The sequence below is a fragment of the Rissa tridactyla genome, chromosome 1, assembly GCF_028500815.1.
Source record: "Rissa tridactyla isolate bRisTri1 chromosome 1, bRisTri1.patW.cur.20221130, whole genome shotgun sequence".
In the NCBI taxonomy this organism is placed as follows: domain Eukaryota; kingdom Metazoa; phylum Chordata; class Aves; order Charadriiformes; family Laridae; genus Rissa; species Rissa tridactyla.
The window spans coordinates 13,753,706-13,775,608 of NC_071466.1; the positions used below are offsets into that span (position 1 = coordinate 13,753,706).

General features: G+C 42.7%; 1 protein-coding gene across 1 annotated transcript in view; it reads left to right on the forward strand.

The window, feature by feature from the left end:
* The first annotated feature begins 5,859 nt into the window (after positions 1-5,859).
* MTNR1B (melatonin receptor 1B) overlaps positions 5,860-21,903 on the forward strand; it is a 30,472-nt gene continuing 14,428 nt past the window's right edge. Inside the window, exon 1 of the mRNA XM_054214847.1 lies at positions 5,860-6,082. Coding sequence (XP_054070822.1) covers positions 5,860-6,082 — 223 coding nt within the window. The remainder of the gene's footprint in view (positions 6,083-21,903) is intronic.

Sequence of the window (21,903 nt, forward strand, 5' to 3'; positions counted from 1 at the left end):
GGCAACGTGGAAAAACAAATCCAGCAAAGCACATTATTTGGTTGGTGTGATGGTGCTTGGCAGAAAATGATCTATTCTAATCAAGCAATCACCAAGTCTGACTTGCTTTTTATTCCCATCAGTCCATCATGTTCCAGCTCCAGTCCCAGTTTTATTTCCCTGGCATACAAGGACCAAGTGGATACAGCACCAGGCAGTCTAGATGGAAGCACCCTAAGTCCTGGACCACCTAAACTTCCTATGAAAGTGGGACTTACGATAATCAGACCTTCTATTAACACATCTGTCCTTTTGTTAGCCCCTCCCAACAACTTTTAAACTTTTGCTAAATTCCACCAGATTTGAGTCATGGCCTCAAGCCTTGAGGTTATTATACTCCTAGAGGTTTTGTGAAAATCAGGAACTGGCTAGAAGGGAAAGAGACAAACTTCCACTCCTTCGAGAAAAAGGCAGTTGTAACTCTGTGTTTTGTGCATATTGTGTCAGCCACCTGACTGATCTCAGGTGATACTTCATATCTCAGGTGATATCTTGATACTGTGACACAGCTCAAGACAACACAGTTCATGTTGTCTTTGGGACAATACTGGTGGAAACTGGTGGTGAAGAAGGAAACAGCCCCTTTCTTTGTAAAAAAGTTGTGTTTAAGATATGATGTCATTTGATTCACCAAACTCAGTTTTTTCTTGGTTCCAAATTTCAGGTCATTTTGAACTCACGGTCAACCCTGTGAAGTAAACCATCTGTTACTGCTGGTATTGGCAGCAGACTGGTTTTTATGCAGCCTAGGCCGTCCATGACTGCTTTGCATTAACTTAAACAAAAGCAATAAGATGCATAGCAAAATTAAATTTTAAATCATAAACTAACTCTCAATTCCTTCCCATGAAGTACATAACAGAGTTGCCTTAGCCTCATTTTAATTTGACAAAAGAGACAAAGAAATGAAGTTATTTAGCCGCAGTGCTGTGGTAAGCCCACAGGACAGTCACCAGCAGAACTTCAGACCTCCTGACTGCCAGTGCAATGCTCCCTCCCCAGCCCATCTTGGCCTTCTGGCTGTGACAAAACCAGCAGCTGCTTGCAAAACAAGCTGAAGGACAGAGATAACAGCACCTGAATGCTACATGAACAAGGGATGGCAGTAGCTGCCTTTAATAATATAAACCAATTATTTCCTACTGGCTCTGTTTTCCATCTTAAAAAGGATTAGGCAAAGGGTTATGCAGGATTATGGAATTAGCCTTTCACCCCTGAAACATGGAAGTTCAAGTATTACTTTGGGTCATGAATTAAAATCCGTTTCTTCCCTTCCAGCCTAGTGCTTATGTGTTAGAAAAGCACGACACAAATTGGCAGAACAGGACCAGGAGTGGAATAGCAACAGCAGCTTGTGTACAAGTATACTCAGAAGGCGGGGGGCTGTATATACCTGTATGTAGTATGCAAAGTATATATATGCATATATCCACTAACACTAAAGAATAGGGAATGTGGAATAGGAGAGCATGTTTAGTGATAGGATGGCTTTGAAATGTTGACACTGAATCCAAATCAGGAGATCAGTGTTTAGTTTTAGCCCTGCTGTTACTCCTTGGAGTAATCTTCACCATGCGAGAGTCACCTTTAATTACCTAACACTGAAGTACCTGGTCTAAGCTACTCATCAAAGCTCCTCTGCAGCTTCAGCAGCAAGACAAGGTTATCTATTCCATCTACCTTCAACGCCTATCCAGTGATGACTACAATGAACACACACAGTCCTTTGGAAGGAGATATCTCTCTCTGTTAGGTTGAGATGTACCCAGCCTAAATCCCTTTCCGCTCCCCATATTTGTTTTGCCCAATCTATTTAGATTAAAGTTTCAAACCCAAGTGGCTATTTTTATTGACAGTTCACATGACTAAAATACCAATAAATCATTGAGAATTAGACGGCAGATCTCATTTGATGGGCAATTTCCAGCAGGAGAAACAGGCTGGAAAATTATGGACAACAAAATAACCCTCCACTAAGGCTTTGATTTCTACCTAAAACATATTAACATTGTACAGGGAAAAGATGAAACTCAGTTGGGAAAATGTTACTAAGTGGCTCTTCTCTTTCTGCAGAGAAGATAGACTCGTCTATATTCTTTTCTATACACGCTCATGACAGCAGTGTACAGGCAAACAGGCTTTCATTTAAACAACAGTAGATGGACTCGAGTTGACTCAAAAATATATAAAGAACTATTTTAAAAAATCAAAATCTGATAGAAATGGAAGAGGTATAGAAGTCCAAACTCCAGCCACTGCCACGTGAAAACAGTCAACTCAAACTGAGACAGTTAAAAGTAGGAACATTATTTGGAGACTGCATCTTAGCTCTAAGTGCCCTTTGGTCTTGTAGAAACGTGTGATGACATAACAGAGCAGAGACAAATTATTCTTCTGTTCTACTGCAATACCCAAAATTCAAAAGATTTCACGAATAGAAACCTCTGTCCTGAAATTTCATTTGTGCTTATGAAGAGGTTTGACTTCTGTGACCAATTAAAGATAAGTCCCTTCAAAAAATCAAATCAACAAAAGAGAAAACAAAGTGCATGGATGCATCACTAGGAAGCAGTCATTTGTCTTCAGAATAAAAAAAAAAAGGCAAACAAGAGTACAGCCTCTGGCAGCAGAGCGATGCGTGGAATATTTGATTGTTTCACCATCCAAGTAATTCCTGGTCTTATCCTGCAACACAAATATAGTTTGTCTTAGAAAACTTAGATAGATTGCTTTCAAAAGGAAACACAGAACAATTACTTTTCCTAGACATAGAATTAGAAGAAAATTTCCCAAAACTTAAAAATAGAAACGTCTTAAAAATCCAGCTCTGAAGAACATACCCCTTCCTTTGAGATGGAATGCTTTCTGCAACAATGAGTTATTCCATATCAACCATAATAATCAATAAGCTTAAACACGCATTTCACTTTCAAAGAGAATTTAGTTAATTCGAAATAGGGCTACTAAAAAGCTGAGTAAGAACATCCATAGATTGTTTAATGCAGTTTAATCGATCATTTCGAAAAGCAAAAAGACTAACATTTATAACATGCTTCTGTAGATAACTCTAAATAAGAATTCAGACCTATGTTACTGATATGAATGAAGAGATTGGGAATCAGATCAGATGAAGAACCTGCTCTTTAAAGGTTGCTGAGGCAGAAAGGCTACCATTTTGATTATGACTTATGTGTTTTCCCACTGTCAAATGCCAGCGCAGCCACAAAAGACAGCCTGTTGTTACAAACACTTATTTTATTTCACATTTTGTAGCAGGCTCATACTTCAGGCCAAGTTCAGGCCATAGCTTTCTAATTTTTCTCTAAATCACTTGGCACACTTCTGGGAGCTGTAAAACAAAATGAGTGATGATACATAACAATTGTGTGTGGCAGGGATAATATATAGCATTCCTCTTGTGTGGATGAACTGCAAACCTGGAGAATGCCAGAAGCAAAGCCTACCTTCAAAAGTCACATTTAAGCTTAGGGACAGTTTAAGCTTTTGACAAACAGTTAAAGATAAATCCTGTCGTAATAACAGACAACAAAATGGTACATTTCTCCTAAAAGCACTTATACACGCTCTGGAAAGAAGCCCAGAAAGAGCCTGAGGCATGAAAATAAATGATAATATCTGTTAGTTTTCCATAATAAGTCAGTAAGACTGGGGTAGTACATAGATAATGGGCAGTGAGGATACCAACTTTCTGACAAGGGAAATTGGAACAGAGGTAGATAAAGGGAGACACTGTAATGCAAAAGCTCTTCTTAAAGGTAGATTATTATTCACTGGAGAAAAATCCTTCTTTGCACTGATGAATACAGAAAATAGGCATTTCCTTGGATAAAATTCCTTTTAAACTTCTGGAGGAAGAAAAAGAAAAATCTAGTAGGCTTTTGCTTCCATCAAGAGCGAGCCTGTTCTATCAAGTGCGCAATTATTACTTTCTTATGGCAGAACTGCAAAATAACAACTCGGGAGTGATAATTCTCAGAAGACAGTCCTTCTTTGGTTCAAGCCATGAAGCTGTGGTAACTCCATCTGTGGTTTGAAAAGGATCGTGATGCCTTGCATATTGCCTATGTTAAACAGAAAGCATCTGAGATATGATTTTTATTTTTTTTTAAATCAGTGTAAATAAGACTGGTGCAAAAACCCACATGCACACTCTTATGTTCGTTCCAGGACTACTTTAGCATATTTACAATTGATTAGGGATACATTTAAATTGAACGGCAATAAACTATTTCTAATTTGGAAGAAGAAATCCAAGAATAATTCGTAGTATTTTGATTACACCAGTGCACGCTTGTGTAGAGGCGAGGCTCAAAGAAGCAACGTGCCATAATAAATTATTTGCTGTTAGAAAGGATAGAAAGTTGCCCCATTTTTCCAAGTTAACTCATCGAGCAGGCTAACTCAAGATCTAATTCTTGAAAAACTATGGGGCATACCTTTCCCTGTCCTGAGCAGACACAAAGGGGAAGAATGCAGCTACGCAGTGACCTCTTCTGCAGGTGGAGCTCCTGCAGCATTCCCAAAAGTGGGGCAAAACCTGGAAGCAGGACAACCATCCAGTGTGGCCCGGTTGGCCTGCAAACAGTGCAAAGTAGGACACAGAACCCTTCTGAGTTATGTTCACTGTGAGCAGCCCTAATTGTCAGCACACGCTATGCGAGTCCACGGATACACTGTCAGTGGCACCTGCTAACTATGCTGGCCATGCTGGAAGCCAGGCACAGAGACATGCAGGGTCTGTCCTCCTGTGTCACCTGCATCTTTTTTATTTAATGCAAATGAGCATACGGCATCTGTCACTTTGGGATTGCAAATAAAGCGATACGTTTCAAACTTAATTTCAGAGCAAAGTCTATCGATGCCCTGCTGTACTCCTGCAGCTTGAAAGGAAAAACCTCTGAAAAGTACACATTTTCCAAAGTTGACATTGGTCGTGTCGTCCTGTCACCCCCAGTTCAAGAAGGACAGGGAACTACTGGAGAGAGTCCAGTGGAGGGCTACAAAGATGATCAAGGGACTGGAGCACCTCTCTTATGAGGAAAGGCTGAGAGACCTGGGTCTGTTTGGCCTGGAGAAGGCAAATGTCAAACCTTTTTATCTCTGTTAGCCCAGGCGAAGAGAAGGAAAACACCCAGCTGGGCCCACCGAGTCCCGAGAGGTGGGGAGGGAAGGGGTTTCCCTGGCTTTGCGCTGCCGGCAACACACCGGACGGAGGCTCAGGGGGTAAACCCCCTCTCCACACACACACACACACACACACACACACACACACACACACACACACACACACACACACACACACACGTTTCCCCGGCGCGGACGGTGGAGTTTTGCTGCTGAGCCCGGCGGGGTCGGGGGCTGCTGCGAGGAGAAGCGCTGAGGGAGAGGCGGGGGAGCTTCGCTGCCAGCCCTTCGCCTGTGCCCGCGGCTCTCCCAGGCTCTCCGGCCACGCAAGCCGCCACCAGGGCTGACCGAGCACGGGCGCCTCCGCTGCCCGCCACTACGTCCCGCCGCCGGGACTCCCCTCACTCCGGCCGCCGCCACCTCCCCTCAGCTGCCGATGGGGGCGTGGCCGGAGGGCGTGGCTCCGACGAAGTGCCCGCCCCCCGGAGCCTCTCCCAATCGGCTGCGGGGAGGGGGCGCTATCCCCGCCCCTAGCCCCGCCCCTCCAGCCCCGCGTTGGGGCGGTGGGCGCCGCGCGCGCGGCGGGGCCGTTAAAAGGCTTCCCCCACACCCGTGCGCCCAGTCAGCGGGGTTCCCGCGGCGGCCGGTCAGGGCGGCCGGAGCCGGGCATCAGCGATGCTGGAGAATGGCTCCCTGAGGAACTGCTGCGACCCCGGCGGGCGGAGCCGCTTCGGCTTGGCGGAGCGGGAAGGGGAGGAGGCGGCGGCGGGTGCCCCGCGGCCCGCCTGGGTGGTGACGGCGCTCTCAGGCGTGCTGATCTTCACCACCGTGGTGGACATCTTGGGCAACCTGCTGGTCATCGTCTCCGTCTTCAAGAACCGCAAGCTCAGGAACTCAGGTAAGCTCAGGAACTCCCACCACCTGAGTGGTGGGAGTCCCGGCGCACCACCTTAGCGGCGGCGGGTGGTGACGGGCACCCAGAGCCCCACGGGCACCCCGGTCCCCGCTTCTGGCTGCCCTGAGGGGACCAGCCGGCTTGTGGGGTCCTGGCGGGCCACCTGCTAAAGGCAGGGGACCGAAGAGCCCCCTCTCTATCGGTGCTTGCCCAAAAATGCGTGCAGGGACCTCCAAGCGCTCCGTCCTGTGGAGGTCCTTCCTAGCTCATTGCTCTCCTTAGCCCGTGCTTTGTCCTGCCCTAGCCCTTAAGGAGGGGAATGCAGGTCATTCAGTGTCTCTTAAGGAGGCATTGTGTACTCTCTATGGAGCTACTGAGGAGGGGAATCGGTGACATCCGATTAAATTACGGGAGACAAAGAGCGTGCCCGAAACGGTCGGAGGAAGAACCAAGGGAACTTTAAAGACTTGCTGAAGAGTACCTCTGAGGATGAGGAGCTGTGCCCGCGCGGGAAAGCGGCTCGGCCCGCGCTGCGGAGTCTTCATCGGAGTGCACAGTTAACGTCCGCGAAACCGCCTTTCTTCTTGTCTCCTCACCGAACAGCCTTCAACCAGAAAGCAGCAAATAAAGTGGGGTGTTTTCCCTTGAATCGTGTCTACAGTTTTCCTTTGTGTGTGCCAAAATGTGGCTCTGCGTGTTTTATTTGCTGAGCTTTCTTCCTTTCTCATCACTGCTGGGCTAGTCACACGTGTCTCGCGCTAGAAAACTCGGTAGTTAGCAGCAACTTCTCGGATTTGCCTCCCTCTGGCCAACTTCTTCCCTGATTCCTGTATGTCCCGCTGCATGCAGATACATTTTCCCTCCCCTGCTGATGCAGGCTGCCTCCGGGTCGTTGGATGATGCGCAGAGTTAGGCTGCTGCTCGCATACCTGCACTTGGCTGGGTATTGGTGCAGTATAAAGGAGCTCCACCCGAAATAGGGGTGTTATCTACTAAAGTTCTCGTAGCACCAAGCAGTCCACGAAATTGCTTGCTTCGTCACGTCTTGAATGCCGTGCGCAGGTCGGGGTAACAAAACTTTGCTGAGAGCCAAAGTAAGTCAGCTGCACGGCATCATCCCCTGGCTCTGTGTTGTATCAGGTCCAGCTCCACACCCAAGAGGCGGCGGGATGATTTCTCACCAAGGGGAAGGAGGGAGAGCTGCTCACTTGTTTCTCCCGCGTGGTTTTTGCTTGGGGGTTGGTGTGGGGTTTTTTTTGTTTGGGTTTGTTTTTTTTTTTTTAGTGGGTATCTCTTGTTGGCGCTATAGTGGAAATAGGCACTCATTCGCCTTTGTTTTAAATTAAGTGATGCTTAGGAACAGAAGCAGTTTATGGAGGGATGAGGTTTCCTCTTCCTAACCCTTCATTACACGCCTAACTGCGTGCAAGGGATGTCGGCCGGTCCCGTCTATGCGGGGCTGAGCGATCGCACCCCACGGAGCAGCACCGAACTTGAGGATGTCTGAAAGCGTGGTTTGGGTGAGAAAGGGAAGAAACGGGGAGAGAGCTGCTGGGGGCGCCGGGCTTGTACTTCGGCTGTACCTTCAGGGGAGCCAAGCCGCTACCCTGGGCAGCAGAGCCGTACCGCGGCCGGTGAAGCCTGACCCGGTGCCAAGCCGCGGAAGGCGGCTCCCCTCCCGGCAGCCAGCAGTGCCGGGGCTCCAGCGGAGCGGAGCCGGGCGTCCCGCCGCGGCGGGGAAGGCAGCTCCCATCGGTCCCTCAGGAGCCCTCGTGAGTCACCGGCGACCTCCCGGCCGCGCGGGAAGGTGCGTTCCCGGAGGGATTCGCGCCTGGAACAGGCTCTCGCCGGGAGGGCGGCCGACTCGAGGCACCAAATCCCGGCCGAGGGAGGAGCTAGAGAGGGGATCTCTTATGAACGGCTTCCTTCCTTTAAACGACAGGAGGGAGGAGGGTTTGGACTGGGAGAGAGTGACGTCTGGAAGAAGTGCTCTGTGGCGTCCTAGGACCGCTGAAAGACATGGTATTCTCGTCTAATTCAAATACCTACTAATTGATCTCCTTCTAGGATCATCCTTAATATGATGTCACTGACCCTGTCCCAAGGATCTCTTCATCTTTGATAAGTATCATGAAAAATAGCAGGGAGTTCCTTCTGCACAATCTTCATAAAGTTAAATACCTTTTAAATTACCAGTTCTTAGTTTTCCATCAGGGAGAGATGTCTCTTGGGGATGAAACTAAAAGAGGATAGTTTGGTAAATGTCCACAGAGGTCTTTCAAGAGACAATTTCTTAAGGAAGGAGCAGAGTGGAAGAGCAAACTGATGTGGGTGGAGTGATGGAGGGAATGAGGAGGTGGTGGAGAGCTAAGGCAGTGCTTGGGAGCCCTTAGCCCCCATAAAAAAAGAAGATGGACAAGCAGGTGGACTTACAAGTTTTCCTTCCTGAGCAAACCAGAAACTATGTGTTCATACTCACAAGGGGAGCAGAGGTGATATCAAGTGAAATGGTAAGGTAAAAATGGCAGGAAAGGAGTTGGACTTGTAATCAGGGATGTCAGAGAGGGGCAAGATGAAGCTAATGGAATGCTTGTGACAAGAGACAGGGGGTCCAGATGACTGAAGAAAAAAGGAAGAGCTATAGCACCATGAACATTCAATTCTCCTTGAAGAAGCTAATGAGAGATTTTCTTGGCTAGGGATGAGAGTTTGGGACTTCATATAAGCCACAGGTGTGTGAGGAATAAATTAACCAGCTCTGCCCCCTTCACTAGTACAAATAGTAATCTTCTTTTCAGAAAGCAAAACAGGGCTTTTGTGTATTTCCAGGACTTATCAACACTATTCTGTCCTAGTCTTTAGGGAGAAATCTGGTAATTGCAAATAATGTAATTATGCATCACTCTGCTTAAAATTAAAGCATCATCAAAAGCATGATCAAAAGCAAATCTACTTTAATGCTATTATAGGCACAAGAATGGAGTGAAATAAAATGACCTGTTAGCCTTTATAGTGGTAAGTATTAGAGAGAAATGGAGAATGGGTAGGATCGGTGCTTTTAGAGATTGCTCATTCATTCCTTAAACAGTGGGAATTTTGCCAGCCTTACAACAGATGGATTGTTTCATAGCATACAGAAGCCTCTTTCCCACGTTTAAATCTGGTTTTGGAGGGGGAGGGGAAAATTTGTGAAGGCTCTTCCAAGTAATGCATAGCATAATTGGTATGAATCAACACGCTTGTCTTCTTACATAAATGCACCCAGGCTTTCTGTGAGAGGCTGAGCAACTTCTGATCTATAAAAATGATTTAATTTACAGAAATGAATGCTTTTATCATTTCTACTTTGTCCGACACATTACAAAATTAAATAAAACTTTGTATACAGAAATAATAAATTAGCCTGTCTTTCTATTTGAAATGTCAAATGTGTTCTGAATTTTCAAAAGCAACTATTGATTTTTGATGTCTTCAGTTGAGCATGCCTTATTGAAGGCAGCTTTTAAAGTGCTACTCTTTTGAGGTGCAAAAGTTTACATGTGCTCAGCAATCACTGCTGGATGGTCAAGTATACTGAAGGTGCATCAAGTCAATAAAACCCATTAGATGTTTTTAAGAATTTTAGGATGCATTTGTATAACCATAGGTACAACCATAACATGAACCGGGGTAAGAACCCAGTAAGAAGCACTTCAGAAGGTGGGAACTGGCAAGGCATCTCCCACAGGAGGGAGATAAAGCAAACTATTTGTATTTCATTGGCCTTAAAGCCAGCATAAAATCAGCAAGAGGTGACAATTAGGCACATTAACTCAATATAATTTCAAAGAGTAGTGAGGACTTGGGACCTTTTGACTTTTGGCAGAAGGCCTAGTAACCTTGGTGCACTGCCAAGGAATACATTAAGCAGAAAGTGATATTTTTAGTGCATTGTGTCAACCCTCTTTGCTCTCTCCACTATTTTCCTTTCTATATATAACAGCAACACAGCACGATGAGATTTTGATTTCCATTTGAAGGGCAAGGTACTATTGCAACACAAATTAATTGTTTCTTTTATCTGTAAGAACATGGGTTTATTTGCATGTTTAGTTCTATGTAATGGCTGTAGAGATGGATAACATTTTTCATATGTACATCCGTACAAAATTAAACATTATTGCACATAGAATTGTAATTTTGATAGTCATCTGTCTACTAAATAAACACGTTTGGCAATATAACCAAGTCTTGTACTCTTTTTCCATGCTATTTCCCTTTCTGTGGCCTTCACCCCACACCTCCATAATATATCTGAGGGTATGTTTTCTACTTTGTTATATGCTATTTCAGTTATTCTTCATCTCTTTGGCCACACCAGTTCTCTTTCTTTCCTTTATTCCTCCCCTACTATTATTCCTGTCCCCTGGGATAGAGTACAATTGTCTCCTGGGGTGGAGTTCATCGCTTAGAACAGTGGAGATACCTGTTTCTGAACTTATTCCTTTGGGCTCCCTTTATATAATCAATGAAAAAAAATAAGCATTTTTAGGGCATAGTTAATATAACTTATTTTTGACACAGCATTAGCATCACATGATTCAGCCGATAAAAGTGTTTATTTCTCTCCACTAAAAGCAAAAAGAATCAAGAGGGACTATCTCAATGTAGTCACCTACATTCGGGTGAGAAGAAATCAACATATGAAGTCAGAAGTCATCATGTACTTCTTCTAGTAACTTGGCAAGTTCCATTTTTAAATGTGCACGTTTTCTTCCTCCTTACCACCTGTCCTTCAAGAGATCATATTGATCCAAATAAGATTGGCATAAAAAAAAAATCATTCCTGGTACAACTGAAATGTTCAATATGCTTCCTGGGTCCTGAAAACTCTTGGCAAAATTGTCTTTTAATAGCAGCAGTGATGCTGACAAGAATATATTTTGATGAGCAAAGTGTGAGATTGCACTCTTATGGTTTTAGCTTTTGTACTCCTGACTGCTTGATCCCTGGGTCCATGGGATCTATCTTAGCCCTGGGATTGTGTTTGGCCTTCACATTCTCTCTCACAATAATCTCTCTCTTGCCTTGAAGCTGCTCAACACTAAGAAATTTGTGGGAACATGACTTCAACATTCATAGAAGTTCATTGAACCCAATACTTAAAATAAAGCTTTTACCTCTCTTTGTAATAATACTATGGTTCAATATTTTAATTTTTACTTTGTGTTTATTAGTTGCTAATTTATAGTGTATATTTTTATTTCTAGAACTATAATTGCCTTTTAACTTGAAAGGATCATTTCTCTACCTGATGAGAATTCTTGTGCTGTAGTAATGGAGAATAAACACATATTTACCTCTCAACCTTTGTTTTTCCATGGTAAACAAACAAAATGCTTTTAGTTTCCTCTAATTGAAAAGACTCTTCATTTCCCTAATTGTTTTAGACATTTCAGTTCACCTATCCCAGCTGAATTAATCAGTCTTGAACAAGAGCCAATTGAACTGCTCACAGTAATGCAGATGAAGTATCACCAATACCTTCAAGAAAATAATATTAACGTTCTATTCTTTTCTGTCCTTTCCTGGTTGGACAAAATGGACCTGGTGTGCCTTGGAGTCACGTTTTCCTTTTATGTGATAGCATCATACAGGTGACTCTTCTTGGTGCAGTCACTTGCTAATGCAGCTCTTCTTTTACTTTTGTCTTTTCAGTCCACAGAATTATTGTTCCCTCAGCACCTGACCTCATACCTCATGCTATTATACCCTATCCACTTTCTGCTCTTTCAGTCCTCAAGGAAAAAAAGATCTTGACATTTCCCTGTATCAATGTGGGTTCTCAACTTTGTATTATCACAAAATTCCATTAGTTCTTTTTGTGTTTTGTGACATAAGACTTCTGAATCAGACAAAATTAGTTCAATGTAGGTTATCTCCCTCTGGTCCAACAATTTTCTTTCATTGCCATCCAGGCAGTGGTAGCAACAGACTGTGTGTGGTACCCTAGCATATGTGCTTCCAAGGCTAGATCAGTTCAGAGCAACCTCCCAGCTACAGAAAGTCCAAGTTCAGCTTTTATTAAATAAAAATGATCAGATTAGTGAGTACAACCACTTTGTATAAGCTCACATTGAATTTTATTCCATTTGTCTTTACCTGCATTTTTAATTTTCCGTTCCCTCCAGATATATTTCTGCAGCCTTGCCTACAATTAAGATGAGATTAAGAAGCCTGAATATTTCTTGATTCATTCTCCCTTTGGAGCTGATTCACCACCTTAAATACAAGTGCCATGTTAGCATATAGTCTATGGTAGACAAATCTATCTTCCAGAGATGGCAACATTGTTATAGCTTTCTCGTTGCTCCTTGACTAATTATTTTTCTGACTTATTGCTAGCACCATTCATGCAAAAAGACACAGCAGTTGTGCCAGCACCATAGCAAAGGAGGAGGAAATGGGTAGTAAAGTGTGAGAGCACCACAGCTGCAGGTGACTCATGGCTAAACCGCTCTTTGGGACACATGAGAGCCAAGCCCTGGGAGAAATCAAGATTTCCCTACTGGCAACAAGGACCAGAGAACGCATTTGGCCCCTTTTTACAGGTCCCACAGGTAGCTTTCTCTCCTTTCAGAATACACGATGCTCTGAGATAACAGATGTTAAAAGATTCCTGCCATCAAGTATATTCGATCTCTCTGACATTTTTGCTTTATTGTAGATACGTTAATTCCTCACCTGCCAGCCTGCCTTGTCCCCAAGCCCACTGTTATTGTCCTTACTAAAAACTGCAGCAAAAATCTTTCTTGAGATCAGCAGCTGTTTTAAGTTGATTTTCAGATTCCCTCTCCCCCAGTAGTTCCTCTTTACTTTTTCCTTTTGTTAAAGTGTTGAAAGAATATTTTATTCATTTTAGAAGTGTTTGCAAAGCCAAGTAAGTTTAGGTTTTTTTGTCAGTTCCCGTTTTATACAGTTTTGGTCTCTCTAGCAGTTTTCTTTGGTGGATATAACTTTTCCTTTTCCTTCTAGCCTCATTTCTTGCCCCTGATATCTTTGATGAGACAGATTTTCCTCCAGCTAGATATGGAACTTTTTCTTATTTTTTTCCGTCTTTATGCAAGTTCCAGAGAATATTTTTGTATCTGTAATATGAAGAAGTGCCAAGCTTCCTCCACAAGTCCCTAAGCTCCTCAATATAGTTGACCTCACTTTCCTAATTAGCAAATTGCACTCAAAATGTGCAAAACCCCTTCTTAGTTATGTCCCTTTTGCTTATTCTCCCATTTCATTTAAACAAAATAATCTCATCTGCTTTCAGTACAACATTATTTCCTATGACAGGCTCTTCAGGGATGTGTCTGTTCTTTATCAAAACAAAGGCTGGGGTATATTGGCAAATAGACTCTGTATTGAAGACATCTACTGAGTGTGTGTCCAGAACTCAACAGCCATCAGTATGATATCTCCTTACATATGAGGAGCTGCAGTGTCCCATCATTGAATTGTTTCTGTTACTGTTTCCCTACTAAAACAGAGGTGATCTCATCCTACTGCAGGTTTCTGTATACTTCCCTGCACATTGTCCTTGCAACTGGTTCCCAATGTAATTTTGGCTTTTACCAGGCTTTTATCAGCCTTTTTGCCTTTTATCTACCCCACCACCCCCACCACCCATTTATGAAGACTATACACCTTTCAGTTAATATTTCTCTTCTCTGATCAGGGGTGCAATTCCATTCTAACAGAAGTTTGATTTTAATTTCTCACTGGTTTTGGATCCCCTATTTTTTTGTGTAGGTTCCTGGCATTCTTTTACTGATTCTGCTACATTTTATATTACCACTCCAGTCAAACTCCTCAATCTCTGAGCTCCTATTTTCTATATTTGTTGCCAACACCTTCCTGAAGCCAAAATTACCCTGCCCTGGGTGTTCAGTGAAGAAACTATATGATTCCTTCTCAGGGTCTCTTCCCATCTCTCAATTTCAAGTTCTTTTTATTCATCGTGCCAGCTTGGATTGCAAGCTGGTATCCCATATGCTTAGGTGAAGTCTGTTCATGAAGATATGAAACCTCTTCTCAGAGAACACCTCCAAATGATCAATACTCCAAGTCTTTCTACATCACTTTTAGAATTATTGAGTCATATGCCCATGACTCTTCTCGTGCTTCTAATTACATTTCTCTTCTTGGAGTGGAAACAGAATAAGTTCATCACCAATTCCATCCTCTTCTCTGTGAGACTTAGTTCAAAGAGTAACCAGCTGAGAAAATAAATCTTCAAAGTTACTTATAAAATAATAACTTTAAACTTTGTTAACCTGTTAATAATTCCAAAAGTAGAAGAGCAAAATGAAAAGTCAATATTGTTCATTTGCAAATTAGGAAAATTACTTTAACAAAGGAAGCATTCTTCAGCAAAAGGAAATAAACCTTGCAAGTAAGTTTGGAAAAAATGAAAAATCAGAGACCTAAGAATGTTCTAGATGAGACGAAATCTAAAGAATATAGAATTTTAAAATACTTTGGGAGTAGAAAGTTTGTAAGGAAATTATTGACCTAAGGAAATTGAAAGATGTGTTTAGGAGTGCAGAAATATAATAAAGGAGAAAAATAACTTTGAGTGTTCAAAGTCATAAGGGCTAATGCTACCAAAAGCTGGAGAAAGTATGGACTGTGTTAGTGGCACATGTAAACCAAATTCTAGCAACTAAGCATTAGAGTAAAATCCTAATCTGAGGCAGGTTATTCTACAGCTATAGGGTAATTTGTATCCTCCTTCGAAGCACCTGACAACACCATATTGATTGACAGTTTTAGATTATAATTTTATTTTATCCTGTAGCTGAAGTGATGCATTTCTTGATAAGTGAATAGGAAGTATATCACCAAGATCAGCTCCAAGACACAGACACATATTTTAGAATAAAAGGCCGAGTTCTGTTTCACTGGGTAAATAGAGCTGTTGGTGTGCTTGTCTTTAGCGGAAATAGAATAAGCATTTGGTTGGAGATGTATAAGGTCTGACTTGAACCTGCAATGGAAGAATCAAAGGATATATTTACATTGTGTATTTCAGCTGGCACAAGTCCACTCTACCCATGTTCTGAGCAAAAGGAAAAACAAAGGATGATGTTAGTGTGATGCTTTGCCTGCAACACCATTCCCAGCTCTCCATAGATCCATCTCTACACAGTCACACAGCCTTTTTTTCAGCTCTGAGTATGAATAAGTTTGCTTTCGTCTCCCTGAAATAACCTGTGCAAACATACCCTCAGAGACAGGAAATTCGAAGGACCTCTTGGCAGCTGTAGTATGGGAATTCCTACGTGTCTTAGTAGCACTCCGTTTGCTGCCAGGCATCTCCTGGACTCTGGACTGCTTTTTCCTTCACAACACTTACTAACTGCATGAGGCATGACCTCTCTGCACTAAAGGTCTATTCTTGGATGGACAAGCAGAAGCAATTCAAGGATTATGGTGCTCTGACACAATCAGCCAAAGAACAACTAAGAGACCAAATCTACTCACAGAGAGCCAGGACAGTTCATTTTAAAAGACTGTAATTTTTTCAACTATTAGCAGATACATCATAGAATACCAGGTTGGAAGAAACCTCAAGAATCATCTGGTCCAACCTTTCTTGACAAAAGCACAGTCTAGACAAGGTGGACCAACACCCTGTCCAACCGAATCTTAAAGGTATCCAATGTTGGGGAATCTGGGGAGATTATTCCAATAGCTGATCGTTCTCATTGTGAAAAATTGTTCTCCTGCGTCTAATTGGAATCTCCCCAGGAGTAACTTGTACCCATTACCCCTCGTCTTTTTCATGTGACTTTTTCTAAAAAGGAATCTCCATCTTCTTAGTAGCCGCCCTTTAAATACTGGAACGTGGTGATAAGGTCTCCCTTAATCACTTAATATCACTTGAAATGGGCATGAAACAGATTTCCTGACAGCAAAAGCTAACAAAGATATATCTAAATCACTGTGGGTGCAACTCCATTGTCCTTCTTAACAACAGTAGCTGCTTGGAATCTTCTAGTTTACTTTTGGTCTCAATACTGATAAGGACTGAACTATATCACAGAGTCAGCATTTTCCTGACATTTCAGCTGTGTATGAGACAGTCACGTCTTGACATGACAACAGATAACAACACCCTAAATACATTCATCAAGCGACTAGGACCTTGATTGCTGAGATTCTTTTTAAATTATTTATTCATTATAGAGATCTTTTATTATACTGTTTAATAAATGCTGCTTAAATTATGTCTGAAGAAAAAACATAACCCTTCTCAAAAAGTTACTAATTTTTTCAGCTGCTTTTTATGGACTTGGCTCATTTTCAATGTTTAAATACCTGTATGAAGATTATAATAATATTACATGACTCTTTCACAAACATTGTCATCTTTCTGCTATCGAATAACATCTGCTCATCTGTTGTTTTAGATTGCCATATTTGCACAATAAGGGCAACAATTGTTGTCAGAATGTTGTCACGTACAGCCACTGGAGCTACCAGTCTGCCTGACAGAAAAAGTACCTGCTTAATACATCAGCCTTGTAACTATAATTATATTAACTAATTGTAAGTTCAGAGCTAGCATCAAACTGTAAAATACATCGCTGCAAAAAAGACAGGTACCTGTAAATGGCATCCTCATGTCTCTAAGATGTGCCCAAGTCCTGCCTGAAATTCTCAGCGTCCTCTCATTTTAAAGCCAGTACAATTTTTCCAGCTGCCTCATTATACTCAGCATTTCATTTGTGTTCAAATAGGGAAAATGACCTAATGTCAGAAGAATATCACCCATAAATCACAGAATCACAGAAACTTCAGAGTTGGAAGGGACCTCTAGAGATCATCTAGTCCAACTCCCCTGCTAGAGCAGGATTGCCCAGAGCACATTACTCAGGACTGCATCCAGGCAAGTCTTGAAAATCTCCGGAGAAGGGGACTCCACAACCTCCCTGGGCAGCCTGTTCCAGTGCTCTGTCACCCTCACCGTAATGAAGTTTTTCCGTGTATTTGCACGAAACTTCCTGTGTTCCAGCTTGTGCCCATTGCCCCTCGTCCTGTCACTGGGAACCAATGAAAAGAGTCTGGCACCATCCTCCTTCAACCCACCCTTTAGATACTTGTAAATGTTAATAAGGTCTCCCCTCAGCCTTCTCTTCTCCAGGCTAAAGAGTCCTGGCTCTCTCAGCCTTTCCTCATAAGGGAGATGCTCCAGTCCCTCCATCATCTTTGTTGCCCTACGCTGGACTCTCTCCAGTAGTTCCCTGTCCCTCTTGAACTGGGGAGCCCAAAACTGGATGCAGTATTCCAGTTGTGGCCTCACCAGTGCAGAGTAGAGGGGGAGAATGACCTCCTTCGACCTACCGGCCACACTCTTCCCTATGCAGCCCAGGATTCCATTGGCCTTTTTGGCAACAAGGGCACATTGTTGGCTCATGGATAATTTACTGTCTACCAGGACCCCCAGATCCTTCTCCTCAGAACTACTTCCCAGCAGATCCACCCCTAACCTATACTGGTGCTTAGCATTCTTCCTCCCCAGGTGCAGGACCTTACACTTGCTTTTGTTCAGCCTCATTAGGTTCTTCTCTGCCCAGCTCTCCAGCCTGTCCAGGTCACACTGGATGGCAGCACGGCCCTCCGGAGTGTCAGCCACCCCTCCCAGCTTGGTATCATCAGCGAACTTGCTGAGGATACACTCTGTCCCTTCATCCAGGTCATTAATGAATATACGGAACAAAATTGGACCGAGTATTGGCCCCTGGAGGACACCACTGGTTACAGGCCTCCAACTAGACTCTATGCTGCTGATCACAATTAAATTAAATACGTGTAATCTAATCAGCCTAGGTATTTTTATTTCCTGTAAAAATAATCTACTTACTGAATGTTATCTACATAGTTTTTTGTGTTTTTTTTTTAAAAGTGTCTATTCAAGCTACTCATGCTGTGCAGATCCTGCCCGTGGTGAAGTTCATCAGCATTTTAGTCTTTTTAAAGATATTCTTAGAAGCAGACAACTCTGTTCAGCTTTTCTACTGACAAGAAAAGGATGTTATATTAAAACATGCTGCTTTTCTTCAAGAGAAGTAAAGACATGCAGGTGGCTTAGTCAATACGTGCCAACTGGAAGCTATCCCATCACTCGTTTCTGTGAACTACAACTTATGGTTCTTAAGACTCTTTGGAATCTATATTCAAGACACTGAGCATTCCAGACAGCTTGTTTGAAATAATTGGAATGTGCAGGGTGTTATTTTTGGATTGTTACAGAGGAAAAGTTTCACACAACACCTTAGCTGGAATTTCCATCTTCACTTAGACAAACCTTCTGGTCTGTAAAGCATGCAACTTTAACACACCTTTGCACTTTCTTCCATGTTGTCCTTTAAAAATGGAGGGTCATCCTTTTTAGCCTCTCAGTTAAAAGTTAATTCCACTATTTTCTTGAAAGCACCTCAGCAAACCCCTTCTGATCTAGTAAACTACCCCGTAACTGCTACTGCAGTGCTCTGAAGTGAAGCAACTTGTTGCTGAGGGCGTTTGTAACCTCACTCATTGAGGCTGTTAACAGTTCCGAGTTCAGGCTTAAGGACTGCATCCTTCATGTATCCAAGAGCTGCTAAGAACGGTGGGTGTTACCCACTGTTCTCAATGCAGAGACATGCAGACAGGGTCACCACACCATTACTTCTACATAAGCATGAAATGAAAATGGCAAACTTCCCAAAGTGTTCACAAGCCAAGGAACTTATTGGGTATCAAGGTGTTCAGAAATGGCCCCCACTTTACACCTATGTGCAAAATTGCTTAATTCCATTACCCACAGAGTTAGAATTCACAAAAAGCAAACGTGAATCACTTTACACAAGGAATACTTCCGAAGCTTTCCTACAGGAGTCAGCTAACTACACTATTAAAGTGTAGCTAACTACCAGATAAAACTGGTAACTTCACTGGTAGCTACACTAAACCAGGTAACTAACCAGGTGACTGACTGGTAACTACGCTAAAGCAGATAACCACACTAAGCTCCAACCGAGTTGATCATGCATTCTCTTCTGAGTAAAATGCCATGCTCTTTCAGATCCCCAGTGCTTCATTCATGAACTGTAAATAAAAATCATCTGCAATGGACTAAGTGTTAAGTACTTTGGAAATGGTAAGAGGTGCAGCTATGTATTCCTTCCTTTACCCTCAAACACTGCCAGTACCACTGAGGCCAAAGGAACTTATTTGAAGAGTTGAAATGGCTTCCAAAACACTTCCAGAAATTTCATGTATATTTTATTTTCAAGACAGGATTATAAACCTGTGGATAGCCTCAACCTATGAGAATACGTGACATGCTTACAATTAGTGGCTCATTCTCAGCTATTGCTTTTTAGATTTAGATATCATAACCTAAGAAAAGTTTGACCTAATTAATGGTTGGAAGATGAGCAGTCAATAAAATTGCAGGTACCACTTCTGATTCATTAATAAGGTAACGAATATTTTGTGGAGTAACTAATCCTGGAAACCTTTTCCAAAAGCATGAAAGACAAGAAAGTGTTTGGTAGTAATCAGCATGGATTTACAAATGGAAAATCATGCTTAATCAAGCTAATAGCCTTTTACAATGACATGATTATCTTAGTGGATAAGGGGAGAGCACGGGATGTTGTTTACCTTGACTTTAGTAAAGCTTTTGACACAGTCTCCCATAACATCCTCATAGACAGCTGGCAAAGTAGGGGTTTAATAAGTGGACATGAGGTAGATCAAAAACTGGCTAAATGACTGGGCCCAGGAGGTTGTGACCAGTGGCACAAAGTCCAGTATGAGGGCAAGTGGTGTGCCTCAGACGTCAATACTGGGACCAACACTTTTTTAAATTCTTCATTAATGACCTGGATGATGTGTCAGATTGTAACCTCAGCAAGTTCACAGATGATACAAAACTTAGAGGAGTGGCTAATATGACAGAAGGTCGTGCTGCCATTCAGAGGGACCAGGACAGGCTGGAGAAATGGGCTGATAGGAACCTCATGAAATTTCCTTCAACAAAGGGAAGTGTGAAGTCCTGTACCTGGGGAGGAACAACCCCAGGCATACATATATGCTGGGGGACACTCATCTGGAAAGCAGCTTGGCAGAAAAGAACCTGGGGGTCCTGGTGGACAACAAACTGATCATGAGTCAGCAATGCACCCTTGCAGCAAAGAAGGCTAACAGCCTTCTGGGCTGCATCAGGGCATTGCCAGCAAGCCGAGGAAGGGCATCCTTCCTCTCAGCACTGATAAAGCCACACCTGGAGTGCTGTGTCCAGTTCTGGGCTCCCCAATGCAAGAAAGATGTGGATTTACTGGAGTGAAGTCCGCTACAGGGCCACTAAGGTGATTAGGAGCTTGGAGCATCTTGCATTTGAGGAGGGGCTGAAAGAGCTGTGACAGTTCAGCCTGGAGAAGAGAAAGCTCAGGGGGATCTTATCAGGATGTATAGATACCTGGTGGAAGGAAATGAAGAAGAGGCAGCCAGACTCTAAGTAATGCCCCCTAGGAGGACAAAATGCAATGGGTATAAACAAAAAAACCCCAACATGATATTGCATCTGAACATAACAAAACCTCTTCACTGTGAGGGTGGTTAAACACTGGAACATGTTGCCCAGGAAGGCTGGGGACTCTCCATCTATGGACATACTGAAAACCCAACTGGACACAGTCCTGGGCAATCTGCTCTCACTGACCCTGCCTGAACGTGGTGGGCTGGACTAGAGGATCTCAAGATGTGCCTTCCAACCTAAGAGAATCTGTGATTTGGGAGTTCTGTAAGGCTCCAGCACGACACCACAGTTTGCTGTCAAAAAACTTTTATTTTGACCAAAGTACAGGTAGAAAGATGTTCATTTGACATAATTGGCAGAACTCTGTCAACAGAACTGGCTTACAGACGCATAGGTCAGCTTTGATTCATCCTGACTTCTGAGATCCCTGATTTCTGCCAAGCTTGTTGTTTGTTGTTTTGGTTTTTTTGCAGTGCATGTATGTTTAAAGGTGGTAAATTTCCTGTGCCTTTAATGTGGTCTTTTATTGCTTACTGCCGCTATTTTTCCATCCCTTTATTGCTCCAGTTTGGAAAAGGCAAAACAGGTAAAGTGAAGCTGGAAATATGTTTGCAGTAATATTAGTGCCTTTAGTTGCATGTTATTTTATTTGTTAAACAGAGTATAGCCTTTTGATAAATAATAGGAAGAGAATAGTTTGTGTCGGCAGAGCTCTGTATTTGCGGTATACAGTGATACTGAAAGCAGCTGGGAGGTAAACTCTTGCGAATTTTCTGCATCAGTAAGTTCAACCCTTAAACGAAACATAACAATAGTTTCCCAAAAGAGAACACAAAGCAAAACACTTTCTCACACTTTTAATTACATCAGCACAGTCACCTGGCAGAAAATGCTCTATCTAAAGAATTTTCTGTTAAATAGAAAAGCCGAATACTGAGATAATGCAACAATTATTTGATTAATAGGGGACTGGTATCCTTATATGCCTTTGTCTTGTTACGTTAGAGGTCATGACAGAAACAAAATTTAAAATTCAAAATCCCCAACCAAAAGTCAGGTAGTACACTGGGATATTCCATCTATTTTATTGGCATAAAATACAGTGGTAGAAAGTGCTGTGGAAATACAGAGCAGTTTACTCAATGACACAAAGCCTACCTGTCAGACCTCTAAAGTGACTTAGATTCATAGGTGGGGTTAAAGCCCACAGACAACAGATTGTTTTCTGAATCAGTTTTCATGTTAAGCAAGATTCTTGTTT